Here is a 14,358-nt window from a genome sequence, read left to right as displayed (position 1 = left end):
GGTTAGGTCTTTCGTATGCTTATTAAAAAGTATTCACATTTTGCACATTAGCATCACTACCTTAGAAAAGTTTCATAAAATGGAGACTAGAAATGTTTTCCTTCATTGCAGAGATTAATCGAACACACCCCTCCTGGACACCCGGACTTTCCATTGCTGAAGGAGGCAGAGAAAGTGATGCATGACTTTGCCATCAAACTTGGTACAGTCAACGAAAGCCAACACGAGGAGGATCAACAAGCCACGCTAAAGAGGCTGGAACTCTTACTAATTACTGATGTAAGTAATAGAGTAACTGTTACTGATAAATATATAAGTAATAAAGGATCAGTTATTCATAACTTTTATATGCTATGGATTTTTACTGATAAATGGTAGACCAGTACATGAGTAAATGTTTACTGATAATGGATTTTATTGATAGAAAAACTTACTGATAAATGATTAAGTAATGGTAACTGTTACTGATAATGAATATGATTACATGTATTAGAGAATCTACTCATTGAAAAAATATAGGTGGACCTTTCATTGATAATTAATATAAGGGATGCATTTCCAAATTATTAGTTTCCTTCAGACTGAAGTGTTGCATTTTCATTGGTTTAAATGTGACATTTGACTTATGACTATACAATGTACATGTATTTCTTTGTCAGGCAGCTGAGAATTTATATCCAGCAATATGGCCAATGCCTAGCCATCTCAATATTAGGAATTATTTAGTAAAGTGTATATGCCACTCCCATTATAGTCCTCGAGAAAATAAATCACTTATTAGGGCCCCATATTGCAAGTTTGCATTACTGATCTGTCTGCCTATCTGTATATTTTACCATCCTTCTGTCCATCTGATATCACTTGTCCAGAGAATATTTTCTCTACCCTTGGCCCCTTCATGCTCATACTCACTCATTGAGAGTCCATGGGTAAAGGGTGTGCAGTTACCTTGAACATTTTTTTTTAGTTAAATGTTCAAGGTCTGGTATTTGTTCTATAGCCATTTTAATACAATTCTTCTTGTATAAAAAATATTGGGTTGATTTTCATAGACTGCTCAGCTTTCGCTATGCCATATATGAATTTGATCAACCAGATATATTTCCATAGACAGTCAGTAACAAACCTAAACAATAATGAATTATAGAGGAATGCTTTTGACAATTAATAAGGGTAACAGAGAATCTTTCTCATATAGCTGACATAATGAGTTTAATGATTTTTGTCACTTAAAGATTGATTTTTTTTGTTGCTTTTATAGCTGGCTGTGCCAGATAGACAGTACATAAGGCATGACATGGTTCAAATAATGGTAAGTATATTGAGCTCAATTTGTTTTGTCCTGTAACTCCTGATAAAGTCAACTCACACAGAACTGAAGTTCATTGGTTTTAAGATATTTAGTTGCTGAAAGTTTTTTATCCAGCTGAATTATTGAAATTTTAAGTAAAGAATTTAGAAATGAAGTAAATTAAGTTGAAAATGATTAGTCCAAAAATTTAATTTATTTCCCCTGCTTTGAGTTAGATTTTGAAAGGATGATCTATAGGTAAACAAATCAGTAAATAGAATGAAGACCATAAATATCTTATAAATGAGAAAAAGTGCATTTAAACTTTACAATAAATGTATCGGTTTTCATAGAATTTGAGGTATTCATGATAATTTTCCAATTTCCATTCCACTGGAAGTTTGAAACAGAGTATAGCGTAAAATGTACACAGAAGGACTATAAATAGATTTAAAGGTCTGAATGGTTCTTTAAAACCATTAAGGGTACCTGTTAAAGGTGTTTTTATCTCTGTTTTGACAATTATACTACTGATTTTTTTTTACAGAGTAAAAAAGACCAGTGGTGTATATGGACTTTCTCTGATCTCATTATTATAAGTAGTCTCAAGAGGCGGAGTGGGCCTGTCACACGCAAATCCATTATCTTGTAAGTACTTAAGTGGTCCCTAGAAAGTGGCACCCTGCCACGGAACAATGGTCACCTTATCGTGGCATCACTACCGGCCTGTTCAAGAGTTATCTACGTTGTAATTTTTAAAGCTGTCTTTTGAAGTATGGCAATCTGTATATTATTAGCTTAATCTCTGATGATGTAACAGTCAAAATGCTATTAAAGTATTATTGCACTCCTATAATATCCATCAGAATATTGAATATACATTAGTGGGCTTGTGTTATGACTTGTGTAAATGGTATTACATGAAACATAAATGTAATTGGAAAGTGGTATTTTAACAGAAAGATGTTTGTTTTAATAAAATGTGAAATTATGTTTTTTTATTATAGAAAATCCACTACTGGCCAAGATTTTACAGAAAATATTAAACATAAAGTATGGCTGAAAGTTGGCCTAGATGCTGTAGAAATTGTTAAAAGTAAGTTCATGAAGGGGCATGAAATATTTTACTGACATTGAAATACATATGTGAAAAAAAAAGTTCTAGGGATAAATTACAAATAAATGTTAATGATCATTCACTACTGTTTTGATATAATTTTGTTTAGTTTTGTAACAAACATTGTAAAGTGATTTACAAATTCAAGAGCTAATGAAAATTTAAAGTAAAAGGAAAATTTTTGACCTGTGATCGTTTTAGGTCCCACAAACCTGTCCCGGAGGAACTTAGTGGACCCTGAACAGCTGGAGGAGGACATTGGTTTTTTGAATGAAATCAGTGATCTCACTAATCGCCTTAATTGCCCTCATTCTGTAAGATATCTCAGCACTTTGTCCTTGACCTTATCTCAGCACTTTGTCCTTGACCTTTTTAGCTTATTTCGACCTCAGTCTTGAAAATTCAAAAACCAAATGACTGTCTTCTTTCAGTAGCTGTAGGATTTTGGCAAAATATTGTCAGTTTGTCATAATTGCTTTTTCACAAAACAATCCTTAAGAAATATTTTAACATAGAGGTGAATCTAAAATAAAATGTTTGAATTGCAGAGTCTTGAAGAAATTGTCAAAGATATGTTATCAACACTAAATAAGCAACTATCAGAAGCCATGTTGCGCAATCCAACTGCCGAGTCTAATAAAGTGGATATTCTAGTCACAACACAGTAAGTATTAAGATACAGAGGCAGTATTGGAATAATATACATAACAAAGCAATTTTGTACATCTGCATGTATGCATAGGTTGCAATACTTTTATCAGTACGTGTTTATTGATAGAGAATAATGCAATGTGTATAAATCAACATCAGTTTTGATTGCATACATTCAGCCAAAATACTGAAAAACTTATTCAAAGAATAAGGCATGGTAGGGCATATAATTTGGCCTTTGAAATAAAATAGAGTTATATTGAACTTGTCAAAACACTGGTATATCTTGTTCAATCACATAATGTAACAATATTTTAGGAAGTGCTATATTTATCATTTTCCTGCAATTATGCAAGCATTAAAAATATTTAGGTGTGACATCACAAAATAGAGTACTTTAATTGAGAAATGTACGTGTAAAATGGGCATTTTGTACACAATTTTTCTTAAAAATATATGAATACTTTGAAATACATAATTATATAAATACATGTATATATTTTTTTTGTCATGATGTTCATAGGTCATTAATATTTTTTATGACCATGCAGAAGGCAGACACAAATACTTCTGAATGGGCAATCTAACCATAAAAAGTCTTGTTCTCAGTTTGTGAACAATTTTTTATCATATGATTAAGTTGTCACAGGCGAATGTTAAGCAGATAGTTTGTTGAAAGGAGTCTTGTATTCTATTCTCCTGGATAAAATTTCTTGAAATTCTGGGGCCAAAATCGAGTCAGATTAAATCTACTTTCTCTGGCTTGATTTAAATGCAAATTGAGAATTATTTATATATATTACAGAGAAGCTATTTACCCATTAGAAATTATGTTCAGCTCTGGAGAAAAGAGGATAGCCTGGGAGGCTGCAGTCAGTGAAGCTAAACAGAAACTAGGTTAGTGGGTCAGCAGTCGGCGGAATCCCCATATAGCCTTTTATTGCTACAGTTTAATTAATGTCAAATATAATACTGTTGATGTTTACAAACATTCCAAAAATAAAACTGGCATTAAAAAATCACATAAATGTTTAAAAAGTGCACCTGTACTTTAATTTCTGGTCGTATTACATGTTTGTATTCCAAGATCCCTCAGTTTTTTTGTCTTTTGTCTTACAGCTCAGATGTTTGATAAGAGAGCTCCAGAATTTTTGACACCATTACCCATCACAAAGACGAGAGCAGGAATGCAGGTGAAAATATACTGAAATATTCAATTGTGGTACATTTTCCTGTATAAAACTGATAAATTTCCCAAGTTTTTCAGAGTTTCCCTTGTGACAAATCAATGATAAAAGCATCTCCAGTCTGACCATGTCCTGTTTTCACTTCACAGTTTTCCTGTGCAGCTCCAATTGATGGGGTGAACAACTCAGGTTATCGTGAGGTGTGGGTATGTAATAGTGATGGATACGTGGGGCACATGTGTCTCCTAAGCTTACAGCCAGAGCCAATCGTCACCCTCAACACTCCCGTCCCCGGCTGTAATGCCAGAATTCTCTGTATCTGTGCTGTCCCAGCATACAGTGGGAACTTTCGCAGGTAAAGCTTGAAAAATCTTGTTGGTCTGTGTGAACTTTGTGCACAGATTATGAAAATTAGGGTTCTGTGCTATTGAATTTAGTGGGAGTTTTGTATAAAATCTGGTTTAAAGCATTTTTTTTTAAATAAAAGAAAAAAATTGGGCTTCAGTGAAACTTTGCATTCAATGATGGCAAAATAGTGGTAAAATAGAAACAATATTTTTCGTTCATTTTTTTTCTGCTTCACCAATAGGAAAAGCAGTGGTAAGAGGCACCAGCACCCTGTGATTTCTCAACACCCTGTGATAGCAAGTGTGTCCGAGGACAGTCCTCAAATCAGTATTGATGATACAGAGGAGGGCACTGAGGATGGGACAGAGGAGGAGGAAGAGGAGAAGTCCATTGAGGACAAGTCCGATTCTGAATCCGAGTCCAGTGATGAGGAGACAGAGACTCCCTTCCCTAGTATGAATGAAAACAATGAGGACCCTATGTCTGTTGATGGTAAGAAATGTATTCCTGGTTAAACTTTAATAAACAAAGTAAACTTTTCTGAAAAATTGCTTGTTTGATTTGTCTGTGCACGTACCGGTACCTATAATATTAAGTTTTAAAGTTTCTGAGTCATTTAAATAGGTTTGTTTTTTTAGAAATGTGTAGATAAATCCTTTCATTCTGCTTATTTTGTTTAATTCATTGTTCATTATATAAAATATTTACCATACAGATCTGATATTCACAGATATCAAGGTTACAAATGTTCAAATTTGTTGGAATTTTTTTTCTCTATAGATGAGGAAGGGAAAATCCCACCTCCTGCAGACCTGCCTGCTCCTACCCCTGATCCAGTTTCTCCTAATCCAGATCCAGTTAGCAGTAATCCTGATCCTATAATTGCTGGTAGCTGGATTCAGGACTCACTTAAAAGCACCATGTGGTTGGGAACAGAGGATGGATGGTAAATGAATTTTTTTATTCCCAGAGACTTAACAAGACTGTACATATGTCTTTTCTATAGCATTTTAACTGTCAAATCAATAGGATAAGCATAAGAAATGAATTTAGAATTGATGTTTAATGTTCACTTATTTTTCAAGCATCAAATGTTCCATATGAAATGAAAGAAAAAAATGGTTGTTGACTTTTTAAATGTAACTATATTGATTTTGATGGGTTTTTTTTTTTTCATTTTCAGCATCCATGTATTCCAATGTACAGATAATATTAAAACAACAAAGAATAAATTAAAAATACATCATGAATCACCCGTTTATTGTATAGTGTAAGTTGTTATTACTATATACCTCAAATTTATCATGATCGTTTAAATGCAAGATCTACACAAGCATGCAGTCATTTGATTATACATGTATGTGTGTGCTTATTTTACAAGATATTTTTAAACCCCAGCAGCAGTGTTGCATGTTTAATTTGACAGTTTTATTACTTGTTTACATGTTTTGAAATCTATTTGCAGATATTTAGACAACAAGGTATTTGCTTCCTTAGCTAATGGAGATTTAATAGTGTATAAAAGAGATAGTGGTAAGTATATGAATTTGAAACTTTTAATGATAAAATCAAGTTCAAAACTGTTAAAAGAGTAATCTCTGTGGGTCTCTATGCTATGGGTCTATAAGGAATTTCCCCTGGGCATAAATGATAATACAATTCATGTTTTGAAGTAAACTGAAAGATAAATTGAAGAATGTCAAGTATACAATTTGTCAACATGCAAGCATCCTTAGGGGCTGTTAATTCATATTTTAACATTTGAAAATTAGCAAATTTTCTTACAAATTGTTGACCATGGACTGTCTGAGATTTCGTGGTAACAAAGTTACTGGTAATTATTTTCCAGAGGGAATATGGGATGCAGAGAATCCATATACCAGAAGTATTGGGACGGCCCAGAGTCCTATAAATAAGATGTTAGCTGTTGCTGGTAAATTGTGGTGTGGCTGTCAAAATGTTATGAAGGTCATCAACCCCCTTACATTAAGTACAGAGGTAAATAAAACCAGTTACTAGTATGCAACATAATCATATATATTGAATGCATTTACAACTAATGAAAGAGAGAAAATGAAATGAAAATTATTGGGGTACTTTTGAAAAAAAAAGTATATTTTAATTGTCCTAGAAATATCAGAAACACTAAAGGTATATACATACTAAATTCAAAATTTTTCACTGGAGCATGTATATTAAATAAATGATAAGCATGTGTTTTGCTAAAATAGGAATTACTTTTTAGCTCACCTGAGCTGAAAGCTCAAGTGAGCTTTTCTGATCACATTTTGTCCGGCGTCCGTCTGTCTGTCTGTCTGTCCGTCTGTCTGTCTGTAAACTTTTCACATTTTCGACTTCTTCTCAAGAACCACTGGGCCAATTTCAACCAAACTTGCCACAAAGTATCCTTGGGTAAAGGGGATTCAAGTTTGTTCAAATGAAGGGCCACGCCCTCTTTCAGGGAAATTATTAGGAATTACTGAAAAAATAATGGCATCATTTAAAAATCTTCTTCTCAAGAACCATAGGGCCAGGAAAGATGAAACTCATGTGGAAGCATCCTTAGGTAGTGTACATTTAAGTTTGTACAAATCATGACCCCCGGGGGTAGGGTGGGGCTGCAATGGAGGATCAAAGTTCTACATAGAAATATATAGGAAAAATCTTTAAAAATCTTCTTCTCAAGAACAGCAAAGCCATGATGAGTCATATTTATATGGAAGCATCCTGAGGTAGTGTAGATTCAAGTTTGTTCAAATCATGACCCCCGGGGGTAGGGCGGGGCCACAATGGAGGATCAAAGTTTTACATAGAAATATATAGGAAAAATCTTTAAAAATCTTCTTCTCAAGAACAGCAAAGCCATGATGAGTCATATTTATATGGAAGCATCCTCAGGTAGTGTAGATTCAAATTTGTTCAAATCATGACCCCCGGGGGTAGGGCGGGGCCGCAATGGAGGATCAAAGTTTTACATAGAAATATATAGGAAAAATCTTTAAAAATCTTCTTCTCAAGAACAGCAAAGCCATGATTAGTCATATTTATATGGAAGCATCCTGAGGTAGTGTAGATTCAAGTTTGTACAAATCATGACCCCCGGGGGTAGGGCGGGGCCGCAATGGAGGATCAAAGTTTTACATAGAAATATATAGGAAAAATCTTTAAAAATCTTCTTCTCAAGAACAGCAAAGCCATGATGAGTCATATTTATATGGAAGCATCCTGAGGTAGTGTAGATTCAAGTTTGTTCAAATCATGACCCCCGGGGGTAGGGCGGGGCCACAATGGAGGATCAAAGTTTTACATAGAAATATAAAGGAAAATATCTTCTTCTGAAGAACTGCAAACCATGATTAGTCATTTTGATATGGAAGCATCCTCAGGTAGTGTAGATTCAATTTTGTTCAAATGATGACCCCCAGGGGTAGGGTGGGGCCCAATGGGGGAAGGAAAGTTTTACATAAGAACATATAGAAAAAATATTTCTTCTCAAGAACAGAGAAGCTATGTTTAGTCATATTGATATGGAAGCATCCTCAGGTAGTGTAGATTCAAGTTTGTTCAAACCATGACCCCCGGGGGTAGGGCGGAGCCACAATGGAGGATCAAAGTTTTACATAGAAATGTAAAGGAAAATATCTTCTTCTGAAGAACAGAAAAGCTATGTTTAGTCATATTGATATGGAAGCATCCTGAGGTAGTGTAGATTCAATTTTGTTCAAATGATGACCCCCCAGGGGTAGGATGGGGCCCAATGGGGGATGGAAAGTTTTACATAAGAACATATAGAAAAAATATTTCTTCTCAAGAACAGAAAAGCTATGTTTAGTCATATTGATATGGAAGCATCCTCAGGTAGTGTAGATTCAAGTTTGTTCAAATCATGACCCCTGGGATAGGGAGGAGCCACAATGAGGGATCAAATTTTTACAAAGGAATATATGGGAATTTTTTTTAAAAAATCTTCTCAAGTACAACAAAGCCATTTGTTATATTGACATGGAAGCATCATCAGGTAGTTTAAAATTCAAGCCCCCCCCCCCCCCCCCCCCCCCCGGTCTTTTCAATACTGAACTGATTGTGCTTTTGCCTAGCCAATGTGCTCAGGTAAGCGATGTGGCCCATGGGCCTCTTGTTTGAAGACATTTCATGTTTCCATGTTTTGTAGACTTCTTTCCAAGCGACATCAGATTCGGAGCGCTGTATCCAGTGTTTAGTGTGTTCAGGACAGGGAGTATGGATGGCCACTCAACAGAGCTCCAAACTCCTCCTGTACCACGCCACTTCCTATGAATTCCTTCTTGAAGTTAGTATAGCCCAAGCAGTGGCCCAGAAACTTCAATGTAAGTACCATAATTGTCTTCTCATATATTTAAGTAATATGTCAGTTAAACTCCAGTACTGACCCATAAACTTGAGTATAAGTACCATAACTATCTCCTAAACATTCTAAATGTAAAACTAATAATAAGCAATAACCTAAAAGATTCAATGTGAGAGCTACTGGTACTTCAAAATAATACAATATTGCAATCACCAGTAATGACTTGAAATTTACAGTATAAGTGTAATATTCACATGATTTAAGGAAATAAATCCAATTGAAATCAGGGCCCAAGACCATAAACTGAGAATAGTCTTAAGTCAGAATTTTAATTCTGAATATCTTAAGTTTTATTTTTCATACATGTATAAAAATTCCATGTTCATATAATATTTAAATACAAACACATGATTAAAATTTTGTTTATCAAAATTATTTCAGAAGTTATTTTCATTTGAAATTTTGACTCGATTCTGTTTTCAGTTTATGGTTTTGAGGCCAGTACACTTTTGTATTCAGATGTTTGCTCAGTAATAGCGATGTGTCATTTCACCTCCTGAATTAAGTGTCTTTGTGCTGGTATAGCTCCTTTGAAAGCTAACTTTCTAAAAATAAGAGCAAATGTACAATTATACAAACTGTCTTCCTTGGCATCTCCTATTTAGTTAATGCAAAAAATATATACAGTGAAACTTGTCTAATCCAGATGTTGTGTATTTCCAAAAACTTGCCTAATATGATGCAAACTTGAAATCCCTTTCAGTAAATTCAATTGTTAAAAATGTTTTCTGATCCGAAATATTGTCTAATCTGACCAATTTCTTTGGAACCAGTGGTGTTTAGATTAGACAAGTTTTACTGTAGTTCAAGCAAGGGACTGTTCAATCCATCTTGTGGGCAGCAATCTTCATGAAGCTGTCTAGGCTTGTATGCTGACAATTTATTTTTGTGTTTAATAGCTGCTGATGACATAATACGCCAACATAAAGCTGCCTGTTTACGGATCACAGCCCTGATGGTCTGTAAGGACCTGTTGTGGGTGGGGACGAGTGCTGGAGTGATACTGACTATCACAATGCCTCGTATCACATCCACAACAACTAGGGGGTCAATCCCGGCCCCCACTGTTACAGGTCAGTGGAGAATCATTTTATAAAATGTATCTGAAAATTCATAAAAAAATATATCACTTTAAAAGCCAATCTTTTATCACTGATAGAGTTGGTTAAATAACTTGCAAAATTTAAATTTCTTTGGAGGATCAGATTGCATAAATATCTAAACTCTGAAATGACCTGTAAAATGATTTGTGTGATTTATGCATGCTTGATACAAAAACTGAAAAAATACAACATGATAAATTCTCATTGACAGGGTTAGTCAACGGTCATACAGGGCATGTGAGATTTTTAACGTGTGTAGAAATGACAGTTACTCCTCCTACTGTTAAAGTGGAAGGCGGGGAGGAAGAAGACGGTATTAGTGAAAACTTAGCGTTACATGGAATACACAGACGTTCATCCATGGCAGCTACGACTACACTGGCTTCGCGAATGTTAGTGATCAGTGGAGGTGATGGGTATGAGGACTTCAGAAATAATGCGGCCAATGAGTCAGCGGGCCGCGACGATAGCACGAATCATCTACTGATCTGGCAAGTGTGACCAAGTCAGAAGTAGCTGCTGATGTTTGAATTATTGTGTACTGTGATTGGATGTTACCATGGTTACTGTGATCTGTCATTTGTACAAAGTGATTTGAATATATACATATGTATATAGAGTATGTGAGAGTTTTTGCAGAGAAAATGTAAGGTACATTGTATTAATATATGCATTTGGATGTATTTAGTGCAGTGTGAAAATTCAAAAATATGACTGATTTACAGCAATATAAAACATGATTCAGTTTCACCATTGTAATTTAATGTCTTTTATATGAGGACAGTATTTTGAGGAAGTGCCTACAGAATTTATCCAAATTTTTAATATAATTATGTACATTAAACATACAAGTCATTTGTTGGTGCTATTTAGAGATTTACAGTCTTTTGACTGTGAGTTTGAAATCAGAGTTTTAATGTTATACTAACAATCCATCCACTTTGCAGTACATTAAGGATTTAACTACCCTAGTAGGATTTAATAGAGATTGATGTTACTTGTTTAAAATCTACAGTTATAAATCTAGTTGTTATCTTTTTTAAATATTTATGAGTAAGTCCCCAACTACAGGTAGTATTCAAAATGGCAAGTTTTTACAGTATATTTCATTTTGTGAGTTTCAGTATTAAATAAATGTGACATGAAGATGCTAGTAATATGTTCTGGAGAGATTTTTTTTGGGTCGGGGGATTTTGAAAGATCTTTTGCATAAACTTTTATGATTTGTATTTATTTTTGGTTTAACAGGACAGAAATCTGTCATTTTATTTTCATATTAAAGAAGATGAAATTTTAAAACAAATTACTTTTATGAACAAGAAATATTTTTAAATACATATGCCATCATGCATTCATATGAAGTGGTAACCATACTCTCAAATGCATTGAAAAGTACAGAATTGGCTAAATTCAACTCTGGAAATAAGATTGCTTTGAAAATAATTATTGATGATGGTATTTCTGAGGAAAAAAATGTAATGATTAAAAGTTTTACTTAAAAAATGCTTGGTGCTATTTCTGTCTGTAAAAGATCTACTATGTATTCTTTTTTAAATAATATTAATATCGTATCAGTGCTGGTTTTGTTTTATTTTTTTTATTTGACCAAGGTAAAACATATAACTGTTCAATTATATTATGACTGTAGCCTCAAAACTGTGTGCCAGTTCATGTCTTATATTTACTGAAGTTTACAGTCCCCTTTTATGCAGCATAATAATTCTGTTAATGTTTAACTTACAAATGACAGGTTAATATTTGTAATATTATAAGGTGATGATGCAGACATATTTAATACTTTGATAGCAATAATTTGCTAAAAAACTATGCATTTCTTGTGTGTGCCTGACATTTTTCGTATCTTTAAAAATTAATAAGTTATTTTATTTGTTAAAAATTAGTCCATCACAAACAATGAACTGAAGAATAGAAAATAATAATGCCACAAAACACTGTGATAGAATTGAGATATTAATGTTCAAATTTTAATTGAATTTCAATAATATTTGTTGAAATCAAACTGTGACTGTTCCTTTTTTTGTATTCTTCCAAGTTCAGATTATTTTAATATTTTAAAAACAGAAAGCATGTTCACATGTTATTTAATATTTTGAATTGTTACTTGCTTTACCAAAGACTTCAAAGGTATGAGGTACCTTTGTGAACTCTACTGTAAGCATTTCTGATTCAGTATATGAATGTATGAGTGGTTTTTTTTTTTAAAATTCATTTATTTCACCCTGTTATGTATGAAATATACAAGATGTAGATCTTTGTTTAAACATATGATGAAGAGTGTTATTTCAGTTGGCTTTTATTTATATCTGATAAAAATAACAATACATGTTTGTATGTATGTTTGTAATATAATTTTTAAAATGCTTTACAAGTTATAATAATTTAATTTTTATGAAAGTTTGCTGCCAAAGACAAATTTTAGATTTCCTATTATCACTGTGGTCAGTGTTTACTTAGATCTGAAAAGTTGGGAAAAAACTTTATAATAAAATCCTATTAAATGATTTGACTTTCTTTTTCTGTAATTTTGTACATTGGAGATATGAACTTTAAAAAATAAGGTCTTCCCACATTAGTTAATTAACTACACACAAGCTAAAATAGTTAAACCTTTGATTTTAAATATTGATCTATATTACTTTCAGATCAGAAATTGAAGATACTACATGTAATAGAATGTTAGAATTTTATATAGTTTTGAGAATATAGAGTTAATTATGCATTTACATGTACATAAATCTAAAAATAGTATTACTCAGAATATGCATTTCTATACTGAGGTTATGCCAAAAAGATGGCAACTATAATTTTGAACTTATGTGGGTGTAAATATTTTTCTGGTCAAATAAATATAATTATTTCCTATGTACCTTGTAACATGAGTTGGAGGAGGGTGCTTTCCTTTTAGTTTACATACTGATGGAAAATGATTCATTTCAGAAAAGGGATTAAAGAGATGTCATAAAATGGACATTTTAAACCCATACTACCTGAGCCAGAAGCTTGTTAAACAAATTGTGTCACGTACAATACATTTCTCTGTCTTCTTTATTCAGTCCTGGACAATTATGTAACAAAACAGTTTTGGACTTTTGAGGTGGTGATGAATAGTTTGATATTTTTCCAGTCATGAAATACATAGTAGCTAGTTGTAAATTTTCTGGTCGAAACATTGACCACTGAGGTGAATATTGATATTTTTTCTTGTTAACCTCAAACACTATTAATCACCTCTAAAGTCCATAACTTTGGGAATAACTGCATGTCTTCTCAATTCTTATATGTGACTTTTAATGCTGATTTAATGGTTGCAACCTAAGTTTTATCAGCGACGCATCAGTTGACCCAGTAAAACTGATGCTTGCAACTGTTAAATAAGCATTAATTTAGTTTGCCAAAAAAAAGGAAAAAAAGATGATGCAGTTATTCCCATTCTTATGCAATTTATATATTTTGTTTGATGTTTACATCTTCTTATGGTGAGTTTTCCTTTTTTTTCTTGCATGTTGCGAAACATTTATGCTTGCACGATGTTGTATTTTTCATCATTCTATGCTAATGATGTCGCAATCAATAGTTTTCACTCTTTATTGCTCATTTAACTCGGCTTTGATTAATTATGTGTAATACATGTATTTGTCCCCCAGATGGATCCCAACTGAAATCAGATACTTACAACATGAACTTGAAATGACCCTGGTTGGGGACCTTAATGTGGGACACCAAAATAATGTTAGGTACGTGTACACTGTAAAAGCTGCAAATAATTAAATGTAACAAAGAATTGAGAAGATTCTTATGCCACCCAGCTTAACCATTTCTACATTCTCCAGTCCACCCTTATCTTTGCACTCTTTTTCCTGCCATACCTTATTTCCGTGCACTTAATAAATTTAGCATCATATCATGTGTATATGTACGTTTATTTTCTTTGTGTTGGAACAGTCTGATTAAATTAAACCTTCCACCAGCTCCTTTATTTTGATGGTCTCACGACCATCAAAATAAAGGAACTAGTGGAAGGTTTGATTTTAATCAGACTGACCCTAAAGTAGTTGGAGTAATTAACTTGTGTCCAAGTCCAATGACTATGTTTCATTAAAATCTGAGTTTAAATCAATGATGAACTTTGTAATAGGCAGGGTTATTCCTAAGATCCAGGGGCTGGGGAATTTCCTGCTTATATAATAACTAAATTCCCAGATTATTGTATTCTCTATCAAAACCCTGTTAGAGGAGACACCCCAAACCCCCCT

The 14,358-nt window shown here is 33.4% G+C and overlaps 1 protein-coding gene across 1 annotated transcript; it reads left to right on the top strand.

Annotated features, from left to right (window-relative positions):
* The first annotated feature begins 111 nt into the window (after nt 1-111).
* LOC133192216 (rho guanine nucleotide exchange factor 17-like) lies at nt 112-12,606 on the top strand. The gene is made up of 17 exons (XM_061328191.1): nt 112-279; nt 1,262-1,312; nt 1,839-1,939; nt 2,299-2,387; nt 2,610-2,722; nt 2,957-3,072; nt 3,865-3,956; nt 4,179-4,252; nt 4,396-4,601; nt 4,836-5,086; nt 5,375-5,540; nt 5,778-5,864; nt 6,060-6,127; nt 6,444-6,592; nt 8,766-8,940; nt 9,881-10,054; nt 10,296-12,606. Exons 1-17 carry the CDS (start codon nt 178-180, stop codon nt 10,583-10,585), a joined length of 2,304 nt encoding a protein of 767 aa, XP_061184175.1. The 5' UTR covers nt 112-177; the 3' UTR covers nt 10,586-12,606.
* The last annotated feature ends 1,752 nt before the right edge of the window (nt 12,607-14,358 follow it).

Source organism: Saccostrea echinata, unplaced genomic scaffold, assembly GCF_033153115.1.
Source record: "Saccostrea echinata isolate AGI-Se365-2 ecotype Australia unplaced genomic scaffold, CSIRO_AGI_Sech_v1 ptg000025l, whole genome shotgun sequence".
NCBI lineage: Eukaryota > Metazoa > Mollusca > Bivalvia > Ostreida > Ostreidae > Saccostrea > Saccostrea echinata.
Note: the sequence above shows the minus strand (reverse complement) of the source record. Positions and strands in the feature narration are given on the sequence as shown.

What these genes read in the sequence shown, in the direction of transcription:
- LOC133192216 (XM_061328191.1), top strand. Translation starts at nt 178, where the DNA reads ATGCATGACTTTGCCATCAAACTTGGTACAGTCAACGAAAGCCAACAC. An exon ending in GGACCCTATGTCTGTTGATG is followed by an intron (nt 5,087 to 5,374) that starts GTAAGAAATGTA and finishes TTTTCTCTATAG; the next exon opens with ATGAGGAAGGGAAAATCCCA. An exon ending in CCCGGCCCCCACTGTTACAG is followed by an intron (nt 10,055 to 10,295) that starts GTCAGTGGAGAA and finishes TCTCATTGACAG; the next exon opens with GGTTAGTCAACGGTCATACA.